Source organism: Mytilus trossulus, unplaced genomic scaffold (genome assembly GCF_036588685.1).
Source record: "Mytilus trossulus isolate FHL-02 unplaced genomic scaffold, PNRI_Mtr1.1.1.hap1 h1tg000024l__unscaffolded, whole genome shotgun sequence".
Classification (NCBI taxonomy): domain Eukaryota; kingdom Metazoa; phylum Mollusca; class Bivalvia; order Mytilida; family Mytilidae; genus Mytilus; species Mytilus trossulus.
In genome coordinates, this window is record NW_026963290.1 from 7,691,589 (window position 1) to 7,716,367 (window position 24,779).

Below are 24,779 nucleotides of genomic sequence, written 5' to 3' on the forward strand. Positions count from 1 at the left end.
CAGAAATTTCATGTAAAACTATACCTTATTCTAACTAGTACACTGCGATTTTTTTTAACATACCGCAAATTGCATATTAGAGCGCACTTGTTAGTGTAATCGGAAATTTACTAGTACAAACACATGCAAACCTGGTATGTGAAACAGGACAAATATTCCCTAATATTTTAACTTCATTTAAACAAGGATTCTAAAGGGATTCACATCTTTTATTTGATACCAAAATATATTATTTTTTGACGAAATTACAGCTATGGAGCATATTTCTTCAAAATATGTTCTTCGGTCCGTGCCCAAATTAGTGGTTCTACATAAACTGTAGAAATTATTTATTATACAACAAATTTAATTGCTGTATCAGAAGACGATTATTGTTAAAACAACAAAATTGACACTACATTATTGAGATCATGATTTTTCTAGTTCAAACTATATAAAATTGAGAATGGAAATGGGGAATGTGTCAAAGAGACAACAACCCGACCAAATAAAAACAAAAACAACAGCAGAAGGTCACCATCAGGTCTTCAATGTAGCGAGAAATTCCCGCACCCGGAGGCGTCCTTCAGCTGGCCCCTAAACAAATATATACTAGTTCAGTGATAATGAACGCCATACTAATTTCCAAATTGTACACAAAAAACTAAAATTAAAATAATACAAGACTAATAAATACCTATCTATCTTTTTACAGTTGTTATCCATTCGTTTGATATGTTTGAGCTTTTTATTTTGTCATTTGATAAGGGACTTTCCGTTTTGAATTTTCATCGGCGTTCAGTATTTTTGTGATTTTACATTTTGCTTTTGATTTCGTATCTAACAATTCATAGTTATTTTGACTTAATTTCAAATAAAGTTTCAGAAATTTCATGTAAAACTATACCTTATTCTAACTAGTACACTGCGATTTTTTTTAACATACCGCAAATTGCATATTAGAGCGCACTTGTTAGTGTAATCGGAAATTTACTAGTACAAACACATGCAAACCTGGTATGTGAAACAGGACAAATATTCCCTAATATTTTAACTTCATTTAAACAAGGATTCTAAAGGGATTCACATCTTTTATTTGATACCAAAATATATTATTTTTTGACGAAATTACAGCTATGGAGCATATTTCTTCAAAATATGTTCTTCGGTCCGTGCCCAAATTAGTGGTTCTACATAAACTGTAGAAATTATTTATTATACAACAAATTTAATTGCTGTATCAGAAGACGATTATTGTTAAAACAACAAAATTGACACTACATTATTGAGATCATGATTTTTCTAGTTCAAACTATATAAAATTGAGAATGGAAATGGGGAATGTGTCAAAGAGACAACAACCCGACCAAATAAAAACAAAAACAACAGCAGAAGGTCACCATCAGGTCTTCAATGTAGCGAGAAATTCCCGCACCCGGAGGCGTCCTTCAGCTGGCCCCTAAACAAATATATACTAGTTCAGTGATAATGAACGCCATACTAATTTCCAAATTGTACACAAAAAACTAAAATTAAAATAATACAAGACTAATAAATACCTATCTATCTTTTTACAGTTGTTATCCATTCGTTTGATATGTTTGAGCTTTTTATTTTGTCATTTGATAAGGGACTTTCCGTTTTGAATTTTCATCGGCGTTCAGTATTTATGTACATTTTCTTCATATATAACATTCTACTTTCTAGTTCTAATCGATGACTACAAGACATACAATCTACAATTGACGGATGTTTGGGCTATGAAGGGAAGCACAGCAACGTTTAAATGTGTCATCAATCCTTCTTATGTAAAAGAATACATCAAAGTAGTCGGCTGGACACAAGGAACCAAACCAATTGTACCAGGTATGTACCGTATTGTCTTAGTTAATTAATTTACATAAGTGCTTGCAAATTAATGGGGGGGGGGGGGGATAATCCTCAATCATTACTTCACGATTAATTTTGTGCTAAGTTTGTTTTCGCTAAGAGGTACCATTGACTTTCTTCTTTAAGAATTAGTTTTTACAATTATCTTCCTGTTTATGTTTTTTTACATTCTTTAATCACGTTTACCCCCTCACACTGGCGCTGTGCAGTGGTTGAAGTTTTATCGAATGGTATTATAGTTAAGGTCACGTCTACGGACAAATATCGGCGATTAAGAGGACCGAAAAACATTTATTCAATAGTAGTACATTAATGATAACTTTGTTTAAATAAATACTTTTCTTAAAAAAAAAGTTCTTTACTTGTTCTGTTGTAATAATCAACCATACAAGAGTATAAACGCAGCAAACTTTAAAAAAAAATTCAGTGTTTCAGTCAACTTTCACAAGTATCCATTGAAGTGATTTATAAGTGTTCTTTATTGATATTTAAAGAGTTGCAATTCTAAATACTTAGTGAGTTAGCATGAAAAGGATTATGATTTATTTAAGGTGAACGAGTCAGCTTTTTTCCTGATGGAAAGCTACAAATCCGAGATGTTAGAGATGAAGATAGATACACAACATACAGATGTATAGCACGTAATATACTTACCAAAAAGGAAAAAGTCAGCTCATTTGCATATTTACATGTTCATGGTGAGTTTACATGTTCATGGTTAGTTTACATGTTCATGGTTAGTTTACATGTTCATGATGAGTTTATATGCACATGCGACTGCATCAAGTCGAGACTCTGACAGTCTATTATTCCTTTTTTCCCATTGACATCTAAACGTTTCTCCATTTTTACCTTTGATGAGTTTTTATATTTATTCTAGATTTGATAGTTTGCCATATCATATTAGCGGTTTAGAATTTTAACAACTTTCAATTACCAGTATAGATCATTACTTTATTTCATAAGAATGAGACCTCCAGAGAATTATAAGGGAAAGACGCACGGTTTTACCTCAAAAGGCTTATATAATAGATATATGAATTAATAGATGATTAACTAATTAGATTGGCACAAATATTTCCATTTTAAAACATACATGGTCATCATACGGTCATGTGTATTAATGATAGTATTTGACTTCATTTTATTTTACTGTACTGTGATATTAATGATATCGCTTTTGGTATCGTTGGAAATATCTACATAATTACAAATCGGATATCTTTATTTCAGAACCACCTGCTGGTGGGTCTGCAGCTGAAGTTGATGACTATTCTAAGGTTGTGTCAGTAGGACATGGATCATCAGCAGAATTAGCCTGTGTTGGTCGTGGGAATCCACTACCTACCTATAGATGGAGTTTCCAGGGAAAAGATCTGAGTATTAATAATGTCGTATATGGCCAGAGAGGTGGAAATCTTTTCATCAAAAATGCACAAACAGTAAACAGTGGCGATTATACATGCAATATTTCCAACACACATGGATCAGTAATTGTCAAGACTCAGCTTGTTGTCACATGTAATAGTTACTTAGTAATATAAAGTTAGCATGATCACATTCGATTTTTCAAGGAATACGTTGTTTAAAAATAATTTAAAGATGTTTATTTGTATTTTAGTACTATTTTAATTAGCTTTGATATATTCCAAAATGTATCGTATTTACTTAGCCTGCGATATCAAATTAATATGTGTTTTTAATAATGCAAGTCTATTGTATCATAAATTAGTTGCTTAATGTCTTCAGTGTGTACTGACAATTTATGAACAAAAATGTGAACCAATATAAACAAGATGTTGTGTTTACTTACAGTACCACTGGCGGTGAAGATTGATCCGCCGAATCAAATAGTAGACTCTGGACAACCTGCAATGTTCAACTGTTCTGTGGAAGGCTATCCAATCAAATCGATCAAATGGTTTAAAAATGGTCATCCATTTGTCAAGGAAAATAGAATGACTATACAGGATGACACTTATTTAACCATCAATGACGTCAATAGAATGGATCAGGCTATGTACCAATGTGTTATAACAAACGATAAAGATGGAGCTCAGGGAACAGCTCAACTGTTACTAGGTGGTGAGTACAATGCAAATAAATTTACATCATGTAATGTTAATGTACGAGTAATAAAAGCGTGTTCTTTAAAGACTTCAATTTCTTACAATGAGTTAAACCTGTGCATCGTTTCATTTCATATTAGGTTGGCGAACTTGTAGTGTTATTTTTAGCATTCTATCCACAGAAATAGTGTATAAACTAAAACGGCATACCAATGCGCCGATCGCTAACAGACTTAAAAGTCCATATATTTCGTGTGTGAGTGCATCCCCCGAGTTTACACATAATTAACATATAAAAATATAAAAAAAACTAGGTTTAATCCCACAACAATATAAACGAAATTCTATATTGTAAATCAACTGGAATAATGAACTTTTGATACTTTAAAAACTTGTCAAGTGAAAAAAAATGAAGCTATCAAAGTGGGCTTTATAGTCTTCTTAACGAGTTATTTTATTCTTGTAGCTGCTCATCCAGCATTTGTTGACTTATTTGCTGATCAGTATGTTCAAATCGGACAGAAAACTTCGATTAAGTGTAACGCAGCTGGGAATCCAACCCCTAATGTATCATGGACTTTAGATGGTCAATCCCTACCACGTGACAACGAATTAAAGGAAGGGAGTTTTATGAACGGCCTTGGTGAAGTTATAAGCTATGTGAACATAAGCAGTGTTGATATCAAGTATGGTGGAGAGTACACCTGTAAAGTGTCTAACGAAGTGGGAACGATTTCACATTCGAGCAAACTCAATGTTTATGGTTCGTATTTCTGATATTTGAATTAAGAGAGAACTATCTGTTTTCCCCACTTATAATGGTATTCTTATTCCTATACCATGATCAACATACAAGTATTATACCATATATATATGATTATATAACAGTCAACCAGGAAAACTATTCAAACATTAAGTACAAGTCTGAAATTGACTTAATTTACAATATTTGCTTCCAGCACAACCGATAATTTCTTTATTTTCAAGAAATATACTTATCCTGATATCTATGATAAGTTTGTATGATACATCAAACACATATACCAATACTATATTGTAATGTCGTATCACTACAGGAACTGGTGGATGAATGCAAGTTCGTTCCACAGGGCATCACAAAAGAGATGCCTATCCGCTAACATGATCATACTTTGATATTCATAATATATCTAGTAACCATAAGGTTGCAATATTCTGTTGAATTCCAATGTTATCTGTGCAATGAAATGATAAACTTTAGCTGGTTAAGGCATACTTTGTTTATAACATTGCGTTATATCTCTTGTTTATTAATATTTTTCACATTATTTATATATCGAGCACCTCTAACAAAATATTTGTTGACATGTGCATACGGTGCTTAAACATTGCATCGGTGTCCTGTAAATTTGCGTTTACTGAGTAGTTTTAGATTAACAATCATAAAATCGAGTAGACAAATCAAACCACATCTTCCTCTCGTTAATAAAACAATCAGTCAGAGTCTGGGTATTATTTGAAGAAATGTGAATAAAAAATCACTGCAATGTTACGGAAAATTTATAGTTGCTTTTTGTTACTAAAAACGGTAGAAGTGTTTTTAGACCAGGCATTGCACCCAAAGTTGTAGTATGTGCTGTCTGTGGTGTTCACATAATTTATATTTGTCAGTTAATAAAAGGAATTGTGTGCGTTACCGAATTGCTTTCAGAGCTCTCATTGTACCCAATGAAGTAGTTAACACTATTTGATGACTCTGCTGTTTTGATTTGACAATGAGCAAACTAAAAGGAGACATTTTTATCACTACGAAAGTATCAAGTGTGTGTTTAGATCAAATTGACTTAACCCAGTGAAGAAAACCCTCGAGAGTACACTCAGTCAACGATGAGAAGGGTTTATATTGATTAAATAGAAATTAAATTACATTTTAGAGAGTTTAGATGTGATTAATTTTAGCGAAACTGTAATAAATCTGTCGGAAGAAACATTTAAAATGATAACATTAAAATGAAATTAAATTGATTTTAACACAAACGTTTAAAAAGGAAATGTGTAATTAGATAAACTTCAATATGTAATTGTTAAAATAATCTTATATTGTAATGTGGCGACTAATCTTCTATTTTCAAAATAAACTTAACATTACCATTATACATCTTGATAAGTTAATCTGCTTGTTATTTTATCGAATTATTTTCCTATTTATTGTATTAATGTTCAAACAGATCTTGAGCGATTCTAGTAACTCGAGCTAATTATATTGATAAAATTGATTACGAACATCATTAATGTCATAATTTCTCTCAGATGGCTGCTTTGGTTTCAAGTGTAATTTCAAATTAAAGATAAGCCTAATTGAAATTGATAGCATGGAAAGATAATTCCATCTTATTTTTTTTTATAAAATCCGATACTAGTCATTGCAGTATGTAATTTATCTTCATGATCCATTTTCACTAAGTATACAGCAACAATTGCGTATCTTTGGATGGTAAATGTTTTTTTTTCGAAGATGTAAACAGATCATTTTGAATCATGTTAACACTCACAAGTGATGGAACAGAAAGAGACATTGTATAACACTAACTGTGAAAGAGGGCAACTACAATTTTGTGTAGCTGAAGCAACAATTCTATGAATATACTTATTTGCCTTTATTTTTTGTGAAAAGTAATATTGTTTTATTCTTACCATGCTTTTAGTCATATTTTGTTAGATTTTATCAAATATATTCTTATGGTATCTGTTTAGTTTAGTAATTGAACACCAAAAAAACAAAGTATAAAATACTAATTACAGGTAGGCTATTTATTTGTTAAGATGAAAAAAAATCGTGTATATGTACAACATATATAGACTATGAATATTTAAACTGAAACTGAAATTAATTATAAGGAAACATATTGTGTTTTTTACAGGCATTCCCTGGGTTAGACCGATGAAGAACATTACTGCCACAGCTAATCAACCATTGAGTATCACATGTTACGTTGCTGGTTATCCCGTATCTTCTGTAATATGGTCTAAAGGTATGTTAGTATTTACCAAAGCAAGAGTTAAGTTACTGGTAAGTTGATCCTATGACATGGACTTATCTTGAATTTTCCTCTTGCATTATATCTATTGTAATTAAAGTGTCATCAGTTATGATATTCACAGTTATGCTTTTCATCTTTAAAAGGGTATATCTTGAAATGCAATAAATACGAAAACAATATACATAACATATAGAAATTATATTGCGGATGTCATAGAATACATAAAATCAGTTACCGAAAAAGGGGAATATAAGGTTAACAAATGGTAATGTTGTTAAATGATTAATTTATTTTAAACGACATTAGTATTTTAAAAACATTTTTTCCATTTTCATTTAAGATAAATGTCTTTTTGGAGAACCAAAGATGAAGTGTTTAAACAACAGTGTGTATTCAACACACCTTTCGGGTTAAATTCATTTCACATAGATAAATCATGTGTCAAGATAAAGTATTATTTAACCTTGTTGCATTCGTTAACATTATTGTATTGCTTCTTCAGGAAGAAATTTCAATACTTTCAACACTGATGTAATTAATCAATACAAACGGACATTAATGTATATAATATATTTTGTCTTGTTTTGGTCAGAACAACAATAATATAATCAGGTATTGATGAAAAGGGGGGTCGGTCATAAAACTTAATCTTAGATTAATTGTATACAACGGAATGCATGAAATGAGCAAACAACATTTTAAAATCAGCGACATGTCTGAAGGATTATCACGGCACCCTGGATAAGACAAAAACAAAACATTACGTAAATCAAAATTGTGTAGTATTCTAACATTCAGTTACATTCAAATACAAATTTGACAACAATATAACGGGAAACAATTTGAATATAACTTATTCTTAAATGAGTGCGATTTAGTTAGTGGACAGTATACGCATCTGAAGATACACATGTATCAGCCGACACGGTATTCAAATATTAAGTCTTGTACACATTGGCAATATTCACAGACTATTTCATAAAATGTTATAATTTAATCATTGATTTCATCTTTTAGATGGTACGGCTTTACCACATAACCATTTACAACACATTGTTGGTGGGACACTTACAATTGATAAAGTTCAGAAACGACAAGATTCTGGAAAATATGTTTGTACGGCAAAAAATTCTAATGGCCAAGGATCAAATCAATCTGTTAATATCAATGTAGTCGGTAAGTTCCTCATCTGTATATTCATTTTAACAGCCTTTTTTTATATTTCTGATTGTATACTTTGTTTTCCTGCTTCATTAAAGTGAAATCTATGCAAGAATGAGCATCAGATGTATTAAATGCTCTCAAGTTCAATGGCATTTACATAATGCAATAATTTTATATCAGACATGGTCTTTGATTTGCTATGAACACAGTGACAGTTTAAAAAATTGGTACTACATGCTGATGAAAAGCGACATCATTATCAATGTCTTATTTTAACATCTCTACCGACCTAAACGAAACATAAATCAAAGAAGCCGGTCTTGAAAACAGGCACTCAGATAGGTAATCTTATCCAGCCTGTTACGTCTTTGTGTATGATTTTACATAGCTGCTCATATTTTATATATCCAGACATCGTAAGCAATGAAACCGAATATACTGTGGATTCAATAGTATTTGTTGAATACCAATTTTCATGGATTTCGTTGGTACAGGTGAACCACGAAATTTAATGTTTAACGAATTGATAGTTACTATTGGCTTGTATGCAAACTTAAGGCAAAACCACGAAATTAAATATCCACGAACAGTCGGAAGTTTTCCTTCATGAACGTCGATTGGCACCCACAAAATAATTGAATCCACAGTTCTGATAGCAACAAATCAAATAGCAAAATAATGTCTAGAATATAGCTAGTTACACATTGTATCACCTGGTATCAATTTAAGAATCTACAAATGCCTAGAATATAATTAGTTTTATATTTATTTTAAAGAACCTCCAATGATTGATCCATTTACTTTTCCTGTCAAGAAACAAGGTGACAGAATTGTTATTTCATGCGTAGTTAGTAGTGGTGACCAACCCATAAAAATCAAATGGACAAAAGATGGTCATGTTATTCCACCAGATATGGGCATAAAAATTCAGGTGAATGATATAGATAATTATTACTAAAAAATCATAGTGATTTGTGAATTCTTAGTTTCAGTTTTTGTACAATGCCATAAGTTTTATAATTTTCATACAACTATATATATATATATATATAAAGATTCACAAAGAGGGAATACAAAGATATACATTCTTAGAAAAGAGGGACGAAAGATACAAAAGGGACAGTCAAACTCATAAATCTAAAACAAACTGACAACGCCATGGCTAAAAATGAAAAAGACAAACAGACAATAGTACTCATGACACAACATAGAAAACCTAAGAACAAACAACACGAACCCCACCAAAAACTAGGGGTGATATCATGTGCTCCGGAAGGGTAAGCAGATCCTGCTCCACATGTGGCACCCGTGTTGTTGCTTTTGTGATATCAAATCCGGTAAAAAGTCTAATTCTGTATGTCACATTCATGAAAGGGAAGGAAACATACGTTTGTCAAAATTTGTTTTTCAATATGTCAAACTTTCATCAATCATTTGAAAAATTAAATGAAAACAATAAAATAAAATATATTCACTTGCATATCTATTGATTATATTCATAATTTAAATGATGATTTCAGCTGTTAGATTCCTACACCAGTATGTTCATTATTGGTGACGCCAGTACCAAGCATACCGGAAATTATACATGTCAAGCTAGTAACCCAGCATCTACGGTGACATATACATCTTTACTGCAGGTGGATGGTATGTCATTTATTTTTATGAAAAATATTTGTTTTCATTTTGTTATTTGATAATATTTCTCACAGGACAAAAATGTTCTATGATGAGTTTGCAAGATGACACCAAATTGTTTTCATATTTTTCATACAACACTTTGATTTTTTTGACTTCGTAATTAATTCATGTGTACTATTGAACTTAGAAAATTGTATGATATAAAATATGATAAACATTAGGTATATTGTATTAATAGTAAATATATGATATCTTAATAGTTGCATCAATACATTTCAATTATCTAATATCATAGATGCTATCAATTCATCTTACAAATCAATTTAAATAATTATTTATACATCAAAATAGAAGATCACATAAAATTTAACATAATTCATTTCCTTAGAAGAATGAGAACTGAATTATTGATTATTCAAACACGATAAAAAGAATTTCCACTAACACTGGACAGTACAACACTAATATCAAACCTTGGTTTGTTTATTTTTTACTAGTAAATGAATTTCGAATCTTAAATGGTCACGTATATCCACATCTAACGTCTGAACGTTGTTTATGAACTTCTTTTGTAATAAGGAAGTTCATAACGACATAATGGTTATTATGATCAGATTTCAATATAACGGAATTGTCCAATCTTAATTCATATATATGGTATATCTCTATCTTATAAATAAAGTACAAAGTACACCACTGGTTGTAAACAATGTCCCTTAGAGCTACAACTATTACGCTAAGGTTCACCCCTGTATTATAAGTTGTAAAGGAAACCAGGGGGTTTGATTAGAAAAGTATGATTAAAATTCATCATATTTATATTACCAATTTTTGTTTCAGTTCCACCAACGTGGATAAACGAACCTGAAGATTCTTTTGTTATTTTGAAGAAAAATGTGATCCTTGATTGTCTTACTAATGGAATCCCATCACCAAAGATTTTGTGGAAGAAAGCTTTAGGTATATATAAAACGACAAACATAGCATATACTGTAATTTTTTGTGGTGAAAGATGACTAACTCGAATGTTTTAGATGCATATTCACCTATTACTCATTATGAAGTCATTACGGCTTTGCCACCTGCGTTTATGATGCTGTGATAATTTGACTCATCAAGACCTTATACTAGTAAATAATGTTAGATATATGAAGGTGTGGTGTGAGTGCCAATATCATTTCTATGTATATTTGCTTAAAATATAATTAGGAGATAGCTATATTGTAATTTAAGCTCCGACGGCATCAATTGGTGATTTGATTGTCACTAATTAGATTTACTGGTGACGCGTTAGAGGAGCCAGCAAACGGGTATTTGCGACCATCAAATTAGCAATTGATGTAGTTGGAGATTTGAATACAATGGTTGTCTCCATTTAATGAAACTGATGTCAAATCAAACATTCATAATAAGTTAAACGTCGTCTCTCCTTGCCGTTTTTGAAACAATGTCACAACTTCTATTTATTTGAAGGAAAGTCAAAGATCGAACTGTTGGATAATTCCTTTACAAGACAACGCGGAATCTTTAAATCACTTTTTAAAATGAGAAATTGGCAAATAAAAGACATTTTTTTGTAATTATCGAATAGCATATACATTTAAATACGTTCGTTGAGCAGAAACAATGAAATTACACACCATTGTGTAGTCATTTGTATTCTTTCTTTTGATTCATATAAAAAAATTAAAGATTCACTAATGCAATCAGAGAAAAATTAGAATATTGTCAATTAATTTTCCTACTGTGTGTTTTATTTTCCTACAGGTGATACACTTGGCTCCTATCAAGCATTGCCTTATACCGAAGATACCAATGATAACTCCAGTCGTCTACAGCTGTTGAGTAATGGCACACTTGTAATCAGACATGCTGAAGAGGAGGATCATGGGCATTATCTCTGTCATGCTGACAATGGTGTAGGATATCCTCTCAGTAAAGTTATCTTTCTCACAGTGCATAGTAAGTGTCAAGTAAAGGCAACAGTAGTATACCACTGTTCAAAAGTCATAATTCGATTGTGAGAAAACAAATCAAAAATTGACGCTAGATTATAGCCCACCTTTATTAAATATACGTATTTATTGAATAATACTAGGGCAATATTCTTTACGGGAATTCTGTTTCACTTCGGTTGGCAATGTTTTCTCAGTCAGGGTTATAATCTTATATATCACCCTCTTATCTTTATATTATTGATGCTATATCGATGATAATTTGGCAAATAATTATATATCTATTCGGAAATATCATTAAACCTGAATAAAATGAAATGATTTTAAACATATTTGTATTATTTCTAGTTCCAGCCAGATTTAATGAACCTAGTAAGAATTATTCTGTGATAAAAGGACAAAATACAACTCTAGAATGTCAAGCCGTTGGAGATAAGCCAATGTCTGTATCTTGGAGTTTTAATGGGAAATCGTTATCTTCATCTGCAAGGTATCTACAATCGACTCAATGTTTACTGACTTCCATTTATTAATATTATAAGCCACAATTGTGATCAAAGTAATTGTAAAAAAAGTAGTCATAGTTGTAATTGTACTAGATTTTGTTGTCATTTAGTTGAAATGATAATAAGTGATTAATTACAGAATAAATATAAAATCATTATTTTTTTTCGATTTAATAAAATGCCTTTCATCCCTAATGCATTTTCTTTGGGTTTTTTTCATAAAAGGAAACAAATAGAGAAAATAACTACAAACAGAGGAATGTTATCCCGCTTAGTAATTCGTCCTTCTGGGAGACATGACACCGGATTTTATGTCTGTACTGCTGCTAACAAATTTGGAAATGGCATATTGTCTATGAGACTAGTTGTACTTGGTAAGTATACATTATGATTTTTTTTAACTTTTATTTGTAAAGGACATTGCAATGTGTTTTAAAAATTTCAATTATTTGATTCAAGATTCTGACATAGTAAAGCGTTATATTTTTTCTGGTGTTAGTTAACTTGTAAGGAATTGAACGCTTTAACTCCAAATAGGTAGCTTAACCAAAGGAGAAAAACATGGAAATATATTTATGGGTTAAATTAATGTTATTTTCTTGGAAGAACAAATCATAGTATTTGCTCTAATTTTACAATTCTCCTTCCGTTGTTTAAAATGACAGAATTGCCTTTTTTTTAACTAATAAACAAAGAAAAAACCTGATGCGTTTGCCTATAGAGATCAAATTTCTTGAAAACTACTTATAATGTGTTTTCTCTTCATAGAAAGACCAGAGGTTCCACTTAATGTAACAGTTGTCAGTAAAACAAGTCGTGAAGCAGTGATCCAATGGAAGAAACCATATGATGGAAACACAGATATACTGTTTTATGTGATAGAATATATCAAATCTACAGGTACTATCTATCGTTTATTTAATTTTTAAATATTTTAACTGTAATAACAAGGTAAAAACAAAAGACAGTGAAAAAAGTAAAATCACAAAAATACTGAACTCAGAGGAAAATCAATTTGGAAAGTCCATAATCACATGGCAAAATAAAAAAAAAAAACGAGGCTTATGATGTCAAAGGGATATGCAAACTAGTAAAAATGTTAACAATTTCTAAGCTTTATTGCAAATAATAAAATACAAATACGAACAACAGATAACCAAATAAAACTTATATTCAAATGTTTTAACACTTATAGCTATTTTTTAACTTTCATTAATAGGAACATGGCAGGGAAAAATTCCAAATATAACAGTACCATCTACAGAATTATCAGTGAGTGTACCTAATTTGCAGCCAAGTATGTCATATCTAGTTAGAATAAGGGCTAACAATTCAGTTGGGTACGGAACATCTTCTCAGCCAGTAGACATTGTAATGTTAGAGGAAGCTCCATCAGGTTCACCCAAGGATATAGAAGTGACAGCTTTAGGATCAGAATCCCTGAAAATAACATGGATGGTAAGTGTTTAATGAGTAATCCCTGGAATATGCATTCATACTCATCTAACACCATTTTTATTTTAGGCATTTCCTTTATGTCTCCGATTTTTTTTATATTTTAATTGGACATACTGTGCTTATAGTCAAGGTGAACATGTATTGCCTTCCATTAAAGTTCAACTTATTATAAAACAATTATTATATGCCATTTTAAAACTACACATACTACGGTATTAACGATCTGCTAAGATATTTTAAATAACATTGTACTACAAGAAATGTATTTTACAGCCACCAGCATCGAAGCACATCAATGGTAAAATACTTGGTTACTATATTGGATATAAGATGACAGATAGCCCTGCCAGATTTCTATATATACCAAAGGTTATTGGAAAAGACTTTAAACCAGAACATACATTGCACAATCTTGAAAAGTTTACAGAATACTCGGTCCACATCCAAGCTTATAATGGTAAAGGACGTGGTCCATCTTCTCCAGATTATAAAGTGTTTACCTTAGAAGATGGTAAGTACCGATCATTAATTTACCCATGTTTCAATTCATGTAATTGATTAAAAAAAATCGAAGATTAAGTCAAACAAACCTTAATTTGTAATTCAGTAATGTAAGAAAAAATATATTTTCTCTATAAATTGAACTATTGTATAATACACTGCCACCACTATAAAAAAAACACATTATAAATAAAAACAAAAGTAATATACTGCTGTTAATTTATCATAAATCGATTAAACTAAAACAAACTCCGGTCACAAACCAAAACCAAGAGAAAAACATCACTATAATATATCATAAGGATAAATCATGAAATTAATAATGAACGGTTAATTGTTAAATGAAATTCTGACTTTCAACTCTATATTGCAGTTCCTAGTCAGCCGCCACAAGGAGTACAAGCTACATCTATAAACTCCCGAAGTATTAAGATAATATGGTCACCGCCTCCGTTATATACTCTCCATGGGATACTACAGGGATATAAGATATTGTACCAGCCAGTCAGAGACGATGAAGGTAGGAATCATTTGTCTGAAGTAATACATTAAAGAATGTGTTAAACATGTAAGACTTTTCTGACACAATGTATCATAGTAAAATATATTGATGAATATGTAACAACTAGTAATCGTTCTATATAAAACTGTCTTAGTGTACTTTTGCATCGCAAGTAGACTATTTAAAATTGCAAAAAATACTAACATCATGAGTTACTGTATATTCAGAAATTGCGAGGTTTTTATCATTGCGAAAAATGCAAACACAAAAATTTAAACAGTATTTTTCTCGTATTTTAGTCTATGACAAAATCGCAATACTAAATGCACGCACTATTTTCTGAATTTACAGAATATAAAACATTTGAAGAATATATATTATGTAAGTACAGGTTTATAACATGCTAATATAAATTCGAATTTTTGTAGATGAAAGTGACGCCAACACATTGATAACTGATAATCTGGAAGCTATTATAACAGGATTGTCTAAATATACCAACTACAGCCTACAAGTACTTGCATACACGAGGAAAGGCGTAGGAGTCAGAAGTGATGCTATATATGTAGTTACACAACAAGATGGTATGTTTACAGCAAAATACTACTGTTTCGTGTGGGTTTTTTTTTAACTTCAATTGATAATAATGGAACTCTGTTTTCTCAGTGAATTGTCCATTTGAATTATATTAAGTTCAAATAGAAAATTATTTAACAATTTAAAATAACAAAACCTAAATAGCACTCTTTAAATTTTGGCGTCTGAAGCGCTTTCAATGATAAAAAAGTTATCAAAGGTACCAGGATTATAATTTAGTACACATGATGCGCGTTTCGTCTACATCAGTGACGCTCATATCAAAATATTATAAAGCCAAACAAGTACAAAGTTGAAGAGCATTAAGGATACAAAATTCCAAAAAGTTGTGCCATAAACGGCTAAGGTAATCTTTGCCTTCACCAAATAAAAGCTGTAAGCCAATTATTTAAAAACTAGGATAAATATCAGAATTCATGAAGAGTTGTATGATAAAAAAAGACGTGAAAAAAATGCCAAAATCAACAGATCTTTGCTCGATCGAGGTTGTAAGGTATCAGACTTGATATTTTTTAAATGATTTCAGTTCCAGAACGACCAGCGGATATTAAAGCACTGCCTGTGGATAACAGCAGTATTCTGGTTTCTTGGAAACCCCCTCTTCATAGTAACGGAATTCTTACCCGATATAATGTTTACATCACAGGTGGAACATACAAGGTAAAGAAATATACAATTCAAGTCTTTTGATCAGACTTAATATATCTAAAACATTAGGTTCATCAAATTGCAATCGTTCCAAAAACATTTTTTTTTTCGAATTACCACATTTTTAGATTTTTTTATACAATGTATGCTTAATCAATTTTACCTTTTTATCTTTAGATGAGTAAAATATACTACTTCAGGACAATAAATCGACTGAATGAACCTCTTGACCTTTTAAGACTTGACTTCATTCTAAATTGTTCGTTTGGTTTTTATTAAAATGTCTTTAATTTGCTTGTTCGTTATGTATATTCCCTTTCGTTTTCAACTCCCATACTGATTCTTTTTACACACGAAAATTATATTCTCTCATTTAGGAAAAGACACCAATGAAATTAGATGCTCCAAAACTAACTCTTCTGTTGACAAACTTATCAAGTAATGTGGATTACCTTTTCCAAGTGTCAGCAAATACCAGGATGGGAGAAGGAGAGCGGACTCAAGTAGTGTCTGGGTCAATTCAATCTGAAGGTATGCACAATGTTACATTCATATTTAAATATTTGATATGCAATCTACTACTTTTTATGAATTTAACCGTGATGAATATGTTTCTTATTTCAATTCGCACCAAAATGTAATCATATTGCGTTAAAGGTGTAGAATAAATTCTGAACAACTATAAAGATGTTGTAATACGTGCTGAAGAAATTGAAACTTCAAAAACAGAGTTAAGCTTTGAAACTGAATATTATTTACTAATACCTTATTTTCGGTGTGGTTGTTCAAAAGTATGATTCCTTTCGTTTTCTCTACAGTTTCAGCAAAAATAGCTAGTTTTTCAAGTATGTTGACTATACCTTGGCATCATCCATTGAATTTAACCTGTCTTGCTGTAGGAATTCCATCACCAAAAATTACATGGAAAATCAGGTATGATATATATTCATCATAAATGTTTAATTTTCGGAAATAAATTTTTTTGTGTTATTAAATTTTGCTTTAACAAATGTAAGAAATTATCATAAATTTAGGAATGTATCTCCCTCATGCAAAGCTCTGATTCCTTTCACGGATTTGGCTATATTTTTTCAACCTTTTTAATTATAGCTCTTCGTCTCTTATGTAAGCTTTGGATTTCAAATATTTTGTCCACGATAATCACTGAAGACACATGTATTGTCTAAATGCGCATCTGGTGCAGGAAAATTGGTTCCGTTAATGTTATTATTACAGCGTTACAACTTAAGGAAATGAGTTAAGACAGTGTAATTGTCTAGAAAGTGTAATTGTCACCCTATTTGCACACAGCATCATCAATGAGAAATCACAATAAGATAAAATTTCTCATTCTGTAAAGTTACAAATGAAACGAATATCCTGAAATGTTAACAGTCTTGAATATTAAATAAAACTCCACAAAATATACTCTAACTTTGTGGCTAGATAAAATATCTTAAATAATCGTCATTTCAGCATTTTAATATTTAAACTTTTATATGCAACTTTTAATCTGCTTGTTAGCCAGTAAATACTGCGAAACCGAAATAGATCGTACGGGCGCTATGCAAGAATATGATGAGAAATTTATGAATAAATGTCCAAGAGGTTGACTAAAAAATGGCATCAAAATTTTTAATTTGAACTTAGTCCACGCATACAAGCACAATTGTCTCTACAGAATTCATTTGTTTTCAGAGGTAAAACTATGGTTACTGACAAGAGATTTAAGTTGTTAACTGATGGATCACTGTATATAAACGCTGTCGTAGGATCTGATGCTGCCAATTATACATGCCAAGCAGAAAACACCCATGGCACAGATCAAATAGTGTATGCTGTTAGTGTACAAGGTCAGTTGATTTTTAAATCTTAACTTGTCTTCATAACAATATAATTATAAAAGATTGCTTTGATATTAATGAAACATATACAGCTTAATGATCAACAATGAAGTGAAAAAAACGTTTACGCTCAAAATGTTCCATGTATAATATAGAATTAGTAAGATAAATAAAAATCATGATTTGGAATTGATAAATTAGTATTGATTAAATTTGTTATTTGCTAAACTGTAAGTGGCAAATATATCATGATTTCAATGATTACATGCGATTGAAACATCAACATGCTAATTTAAGGTATGATTACTAGGTGATAAGAAAATAGATGAAATGTTTATTTACATTAGTAGAAAACACTAAATACATAAAATAGTAGCCTAAATATACGATGCGATATTTACAAATGATATTTATTCCTAATTTACATTTAGAATAATTTTGTTTTTATATTTAATGCACTCAGTCAGTAACAAAATCGGCAGTAAGTAATAAAATATCACAATGAGATCATTCTTTTGTCATTATTTTGTCATTCTTATTTCAAAGAAATTATTGATTTGCATGGTGTAACTGTATCATCCTAGACATCAATCATACCTTATGTTTACCTTTGTGTTTTCTATGATTTTGATAGTGCAAATATCAAGACTATTTTCATCATCATTATATGGGCGGTTGTTTTTTAATTTCAAAATGCCAAATCATCTTATCATCTTTTATTTCCTTTTAAATTATCATTCATTATTCGTCAATTATTTCAGTGTTTTTTTTAATCATTGCATTAGTTCACAGTTCATCATCTGCATGAGTACCATGCATCTTGTAAAATTGTTGTAAATCAAACGAACTTGAGTCTGAAAATTGATATTGAAAAACGAATTGAAATTTCTGTGCTAAAGTTCAATTTTCATAAATCTAAATCATTTAACATTATTGGTAACAGAAACCATAGCATAAGATTGTCTAAACATTATTGTAAACACTATTTATATTTATTGTTGTTTCACTCGTTTTAAAATATTCATAAACGTAAATATAAGTGACAAAAGAGTAATCAGACTCACAGTATTTTTTTCTAATTAACAAACGTTAACCACATCAGTTTTGAAATATCGTTTCCATTTTTTACTTGGAAACTAATGTGCTTTATTGCTTCACCTTCATTAAATATTGTTTGCATTTGTACATGAAATATAATTTAATTTACAGCTCCACCTAAGCCCCCTGTATTATATGTTGTTACTGGAACAGCTAGTACAATACAAGTCAGCTGGAAATCGGGCAGTAACGGAGGAAGTCCAATACAAAGTAAGGCATTGTTTTATTTTCGATTTTTGTGAACGAATGACTTACTACTTTGTACACCAGTTAGGTTAATAAATCAAAGTAACATCACACTTTGACGTGTGGCATAACTCACTTGTATTAGACAGAAAATAAAAAAAATAAAAAAACAAATGGCGATATATTTTCATATCTATTTTCATTCATTACATTTTACAATTTAAATAGTGGATTACATACCAATAAGTTATTTAAATGCAATTCAGTGTAAACGTGTAAATTTCCATCTACACCTAGCAAAGGGTAGATTTGTTTACGCTGTTGAGAACATACTGAAATAGAAAGAGATGTAGTTAAGAAAATTTGCTTTAAAACTGTTTTTCTATTTTACAGGATTTTCATTGAGATATAAAAAAGAACATGAAGAATGGAAACATATGGTCTTGGGGTCAAGTAACAGGTCATATACAGCATCACGTCTTTTGTGTGGGACCTCGTATAAATTTGTACTTAATGCTCAAAACAAGCACGGAGATAGTCCTGACAGTAATGTAGTTTCAGCTAAAACCAATGGATCAAGTAAGTTGAGATTGATATAATTCGGAAGTATATTATATACTCATGCATGTCAATTCATCTGTCTCTCTAAGCGACAAATGTTTGTATAATACATTGTTATAGCTCTTTATTGTTATTGTTTAAGACTATTATTGTTATTGTTGAGCTCAGCTGCATTCCTTATGTAGTTTTACATTTCAAATGTTAATTTTAGTTGATTACAATGCCGAGTTACTATACTTTTATTTTATTTATTTTTAAATTAAGTTTAAAAAGTACAAGTTCGTTAATATTTACCTTTTCAGCTCCAATAATGCCAGCAAAGAGTATGCTTCTGAAGTCAACAAATGTCACTTCTGTAGACCTAGACATGACGTCCTGGCTTACATCTGGGTGTCCAATTACATTCTATTCAATAAAATATCAAGTGTGGGGAGATGACAAATGGAAAGAAGTCGCAAACCACATTGACTGGAATATCGTAAGTATTTTACATTCCTCATTACTACATTTTATTGTATGTCAGTTGAAAAAGAATCATTCATCATATCACCAATAGAAATACTTCTTTTTAAAAACTTTAATGGACAATCGTTGAATGTGAATTGAATAATATTTAGCGTCATCTTCCAGACGTATTTCATACAAATCTATTTTATACTACTGACGAATTCTTTAATTTGGACAGAGGCATACTATTTTTGCCGAGTAAATAAAAATTTATATGAACTCAATTACATTGTTATTCTGATAACTGTAGTGTCAAATAATACACCAAGCAACATTCAACTAAGATAAAACACTGAAAGCTCATGTATCTTTTGTGTGACAAAAATATAGTGAATGCCGTCTTTCAGCCAATGATACTAATTTGGATTACGACCTAACACAAACATATGTTTATTATTTTACAGACTTTGTTCCGCGTGTTAGACCTTCATCCGGCTACTTGGTATAAGATGATCGTTACAGCATACAGTGACGCTGGTTCAACAGAAAGTCCAATAGAGTTTGCAACCCTTAACTATCATGGAGGTGTGTATCATTTCTTTTCTTGAAAATAGATGTATCTTTTAATGTACAATGTTTGTATTTGATGCGATACGTCAGATAATTATATTTTATGGTTTGAAAGAGAAGCGAATGATACTAACCGAACTCAGTAGAAAACAAACCAGAAAACAAAAGAAAACAAACTAAAAAAACTAGTGCAAATAATATCATCATAGATACCAGATCTTGAAGGCATAACACTTTGCTCAGTGCTCAGAGCACAAAAATCATATTCGAAAGATTTATGACCGTGAGGCCAGGACTAAATTTAGTATATACGCCAGACGCGCGTTTCATATACAAAAGACTCATCAGTGACGCTCGAATCCAAAAAAGTAAAAAAGGCCAAATAAAGTACGAAGTTGAAGAGCAAACAACAAAAAACGAAAAATTCAAAAATACAATCAACAATACACGGAACACTCCATAGAAACAAAAGACTGAGCAACGTCATTCCCACTTAAAAGATCTTAAGTGCTCTGGAATAATATGTAATTTTCGATGTGTTACTCCTATACAATACGTTGATAAGTTTTATCAAATTATCAGGGATCACAAAAAGCGGATTGGTAATTGACTTATAGAATCCTAAGACATCACCAAATTGATAAACTATCGGTAAAGTAAACGTTCTAACCGTATTTTTTTTATTATTTCAGAACTAATCACTCCTATTTATGTATCTAACAAATATGAGAAAAGATTTTATGAAAAAGAAATTGTGATTATTCCTCTGTGTGCTGGTATCGTTTCAACATGTATACTACTGGTTGCAGTTTTACTTTATTGCAAAAGGAAAAGAGAATTACTCAAACTCAAAGATACATTTAGTAAGTTGACATTTAATATATCCTTATTGTTTATTTGACAGAGCTTCTTCAAATATATATAATTTTATATTATTGTCAGATATGAAAGACAACAAATGGAAGTGTTTAACGACCTTGACTGGCTAAACAGCACTCGCTCGGTTGGTTTTATGAAAGTTCTCGTTTTACATTTGCTATTTTGGGTACCTGTCAAATTAACTATGTGGTACGGATTTAACTCAAAATTTATCTAAATAGAATAACAAACATTGGAAGTAGAAATATCGTTTAATTTGTAAACATTTTTTTGAGAAACACAATGCTGCAGCAATTTACTTGATATTTCCTAAATAGCATTCAGTAAAGACGCTTTCTAAGTTTTTAAAACGTATCTATGAATTAAAAACCCATGTTTGACTTTTTTAAAGCAACTTACTACTTATGTTACAGAGTTATCTTCAAATCTGCGTCGAGACATTACAGCTGAGACATCACTTATGAATGACCTTGACAAAAGGTTAAACTGTGACTACGACAGCAGCAGTGGCAATTCTGAGCCTTTCACTAAAAGAAATGTAAACCTTCTCATGTCTTTGAACTCTGATGACAATTTACTTGAAAACAGTCCATCGTGGTTGTTTAACACGGATACTAGTAAAAGTAATAGTGAAAATGGATCATTTGAAAAATCAGGTATGAAAACTGTCATATTTTCAACAATAAATTGGTTACAGTAATAGATTTTTAAATAAAAAGAATATTCACATAATGTTTGTTAAATTTATTCACGATTTTATTTACGATTATATAAAAACTATTTTAAAGAAGGTTCAAACCCTTTCTTTATTTTCACTTTCTGCTAAATGATAAGAGTACATATGCAAAGTCAGGTTTTTCGTCTTTTCTAATAAGTAATAGTTCAGGTCTGAAAAAGAAATCTCAAGTCATTCAGTTTTACTTATTCTCTTTTATAGACGACGATGGTAACATCAATCCTTACGCAACATTTAATGAAATGAAGCAAGCACTAAAAGAAAGGTCAGATATGGACGATATAAGTCTTGAAAAAGCAGAAGCCCAAAGAGCTGTAAGTATTTCATATTAATTAAAAGCGTGGCATTTCCCAACACAACAAATGTTGGTCTGTGTAATATTTCTCCCATGTCATTAGCCACAACTGCGAGCATATTTATCTTTCAATTAGTTTATAATATGTATATAACGGAATAAAATAAAGAAGCAATAGTATGCTATGCTGCAAATTTTCACCTTTCTATTGATATTGCCGAACATTTAAAATCCTGCATTTAATTTTATTCATTTATTCACATAAAAGTTAGTTATTGCACTTTCTGTCGCTTTTTCCAGTTTTACATTAGGAATTTCGAATGCTGAGATCAAGTGTCAATATGTATTTGAAACTAAGGATGTTGTATGATAGATTTTATTATACTTTGTAATTATTAAATTGATCCTGGGAGGAGCAGGGATTCAAATTTGCCTCATTTTACCCTTTCCCTTACATAAACAGATCAAACGACTGTCACACTCTTAAACGTGTTACAGACATTTCTCATGTTACAATTAGAAACCAACATATTGAATATAGTTATTTTGTTGTCCTGCAGTGCAACTTGCAATTTTATTTTCCTCTTTGTAGATGCTCACTGAGCCGTACGTGCCATTTTATAAACAGAAATCAAAATATCCTGAAAAACTAGCCCCAGTGCCTCCTGTTAAACCTCCAAATATTGACCCAACATCTAATACTGCAGGATATGACAATGAAGGTAAGGTTTGACAATGCAACTGATGTATTTTTTTTTTATTGCAAATCATCAGTGTGATATCTTAAGATTCTTTTTTGTTTTCTTTTAGAAAGTTTTGAGGTTGTATAATAATGATTTGATGACATTAAAGTTCGTTCCCTACTTCAGATTAGATGCTTTGTCGTTTAGATAATTGGAAGTAGAAGAATACTGTTTGATTCTTTTTATTATAACAAAGAAGGATTTGTATGAAGTCTTCCTCATTTGAATAAAGAAACATGTCGGCAAGAAGATGATCAATGAGTTATTCCCATTAGAATGTCGATTGTTTGTTAAAAAAAAGACCACGTGCCCCAAACAAATATGTAGTTGATCAAAAAATCTAGTATTTTGATTAGGTCAATTTCTTAAATTTTGTATTTACAAATTACAACTCAAAGGGGGAATTCCAGAAAGAGGTTTCTACGAAGACTTGGTCGACTCAGCAATATGGTTTTGATTGTATGAACACTTGTGTTATGTAGGTCTGCAATCCATTGATTGACGATCCATAGTTTTTTGTATTTGATTAATTCCAAAACATACAGAACAAACCTATGATTACTCAGGATGTCTTCCTTTGTAAGTGTCGTGTGGGCATATATCAAGTTTCAAAGTGAAGTATAGATACGCAATTTCTATTCCAAGCAGTTTATGTAATGTGATTTATTACATTATATGAAGTCTTTTGAGGTTGAAAAACTATACTTTTTCTTATTAATATGTATATACAACCTACATATCGATATCATCTGTCTCTTTAGTCTTTAAGTCCACGTAAATATGTCAGTGCAGATATCAAATACACTCTTTATTCACTATTATTTACGAACAGTACATCATATTTTTATCATGGATATATACAAACCTTCATATGACATAATCTGTCTCTGTAGGTATGGCTTTGAGCCCACGTAAATATGCCAGTGCAGATCAAATACATGCTTTATTCACAACTAGTCATGGGAGACAACATAACATATACGGAAAAGTCAGGAATACACCACATCATGCATCCGATGATAAAGGTAACACACAAAAGGCCAAGATAACATGTTTAACCCCGGCTCATTTTTGCGTCTGTACAACGTGAGGAGTCTCTGGACGATGTTAGTCTTGAAAGTTACTTTTGATTTTGTTCATTTATATGTGATGGAGTTTGTTGTGACGTTCAGTTTTATTGAATTGAAACGCAATTTCATTTAAGCGTCAGCTCAGGCACACTTCCGGGTTCTTGATGTTCTTGCTGCGTTAAAGACCCATTTGCGGCCTTCGGTAGGGTTGTTGTCTCTTTAGCATCTTTCTCATTTCCATTCTGAAATTTATTATATCAGTTATTTTAAAATTGGGCCTAAATTAATGCAGAAACATTTTCATATATTGTAGTTAGAATTCTAAATTATTACATAAATCTTTCGTTAATAAAAGCCAAATTGGTCAATTTAAATTGCAAGACTAGTAAAAGTCAACTATTTACGGTTAGTATGGACATC

The 24,779-nt window shown here is 31.0% G+C and overlaps 1 protein-coding gene across 4 annotated transcripts in view; it reads left to right on the top strand.

Moving 5' to 3' along the window:
- LOC134699101 (cell adhesion molecule DSCAM-like) overlaps positions 1 to 24,779 on the top strand; it is a 49,031-nt gene that overhangs the window by 18,625 nt on the left and 5,627 nt on the right. For 2 of the 4 annotated variants that reach the window (XM_063560791.1, XM_063560790.1), the window contains exons 3-34: positions 1,687 to 1,845; positions 2,421 to 2,567; positions 3,103 to 3,390; positions 3,685 to 3,954; positions 4,405 to 4,701; positions 6,839 to 6,949; positions 7,976 to 8,134; positions 8,899 to 9,053; positions 9,643 to 9,769; positions 10,604 to 10,723; positions 11,531 to 11,725; positions 12,067 to 12,208; positions 12,450 to 12,598; positions 12,993 to 13,124; positions 13,444 to 13,682; positions 13,956 to 14,193; positions 14,557 to 14,703; positions 15,114 to 15,269; positions 15,809 to 15,942; positions 16,308 to 16,461; positions 16,749 to 16,863; positions 17,629 to 17,783; positions 18,238 to 18,255; positions 18,984 to 19,082; positions 19,452 to 19,637; positions 19,922 to 20,097; positions 20,531 to 20,651; positions 21,329 to 21,499; positions 21,929 to 22,171; positions 22,453 to 22,565; positions 23,139 to 23,268; positions 24,183 to 24,314. In XM_063560791.1, the coding sequence (XP_063416861.1) occupies positions 1,687 to 1,845; positions 2,421 to 2,567; positions 3,103 to 3,390; positions 3,685 to 3,954; positions 4,405 to 4,701; positions 6,839 to 6,949; positions 7,976 to 8,134; positions 8,899 to 9,053; positions 9,643 to 9,769; positions 10,604 to 10,723; positions 11,531 to 11,725; positions 12,067 to 12,208; positions 12,450 to 12,598; positions 12,993 to 13,124; positions 13,444 to 13,682; positions 13,956 to 14,193; positions 14,557 to 14,703; positions 15,114 to 15,269; positions 15,809 to 15,942; positions 16,308 to 16,461; positions 16,749 to 16,863; positions 17,629 to 17,783; positions 18,238 to 18,255; positions 18,984 to 19,082; positions 19,452 to 19,637; positions 19,922 to 20,097; positions 20,531 to 20,651; positions 21,329 to 21,499; positions 21,929 to 22,171; positions 22,453 to 22,565; positions 23,139 to 23,268; positions 24,183 to 24,314 (5,178 nt within the window). The remainder of the gene's footprint in view (positions 1 to 1,686; positions 1,846 to 2,420; positions 2,568 to 3,102; positions 3,391 to 3,684; positions 3,955 to 4,404; positions 4,702 to 6,838; positions 6,950 to 7,975; positions 8,135 to 8,898; positions 9,054 to 9,642; positions 9,770 to 10,603; positions 10,724 to 11,530; positions 11,726 to 12,066; positions 12,209 to 12,449; positions 12,599 to 12,992; positions 13,125 to 13,443; positions 13,683 to 13,955; positions 14,194 to 14,556; positions 14,704 to 15,113; positions 15,270 to 15,808; positions 15,943 to 16,307; positions 16,462 to 16,748; positions 16,864 to 17,628; positions 17,784 to 18,237; positions 18,256 to 18,983; positions 19,083 to 19,451; positions 19,638 to 19,921; positions 20,098 to 20,530; positions 20,652 to 21,328; positions 21,500 to 21,928; positions 22,172 to 22,452; positions 22,566 to 23,138; positions 23,269 to 24,182; positions 24,315 to 24,779) is intronic. The other 2 variants (XM_063560793.1, XM_063560792.1) reach the window with 1 other exon arrangement.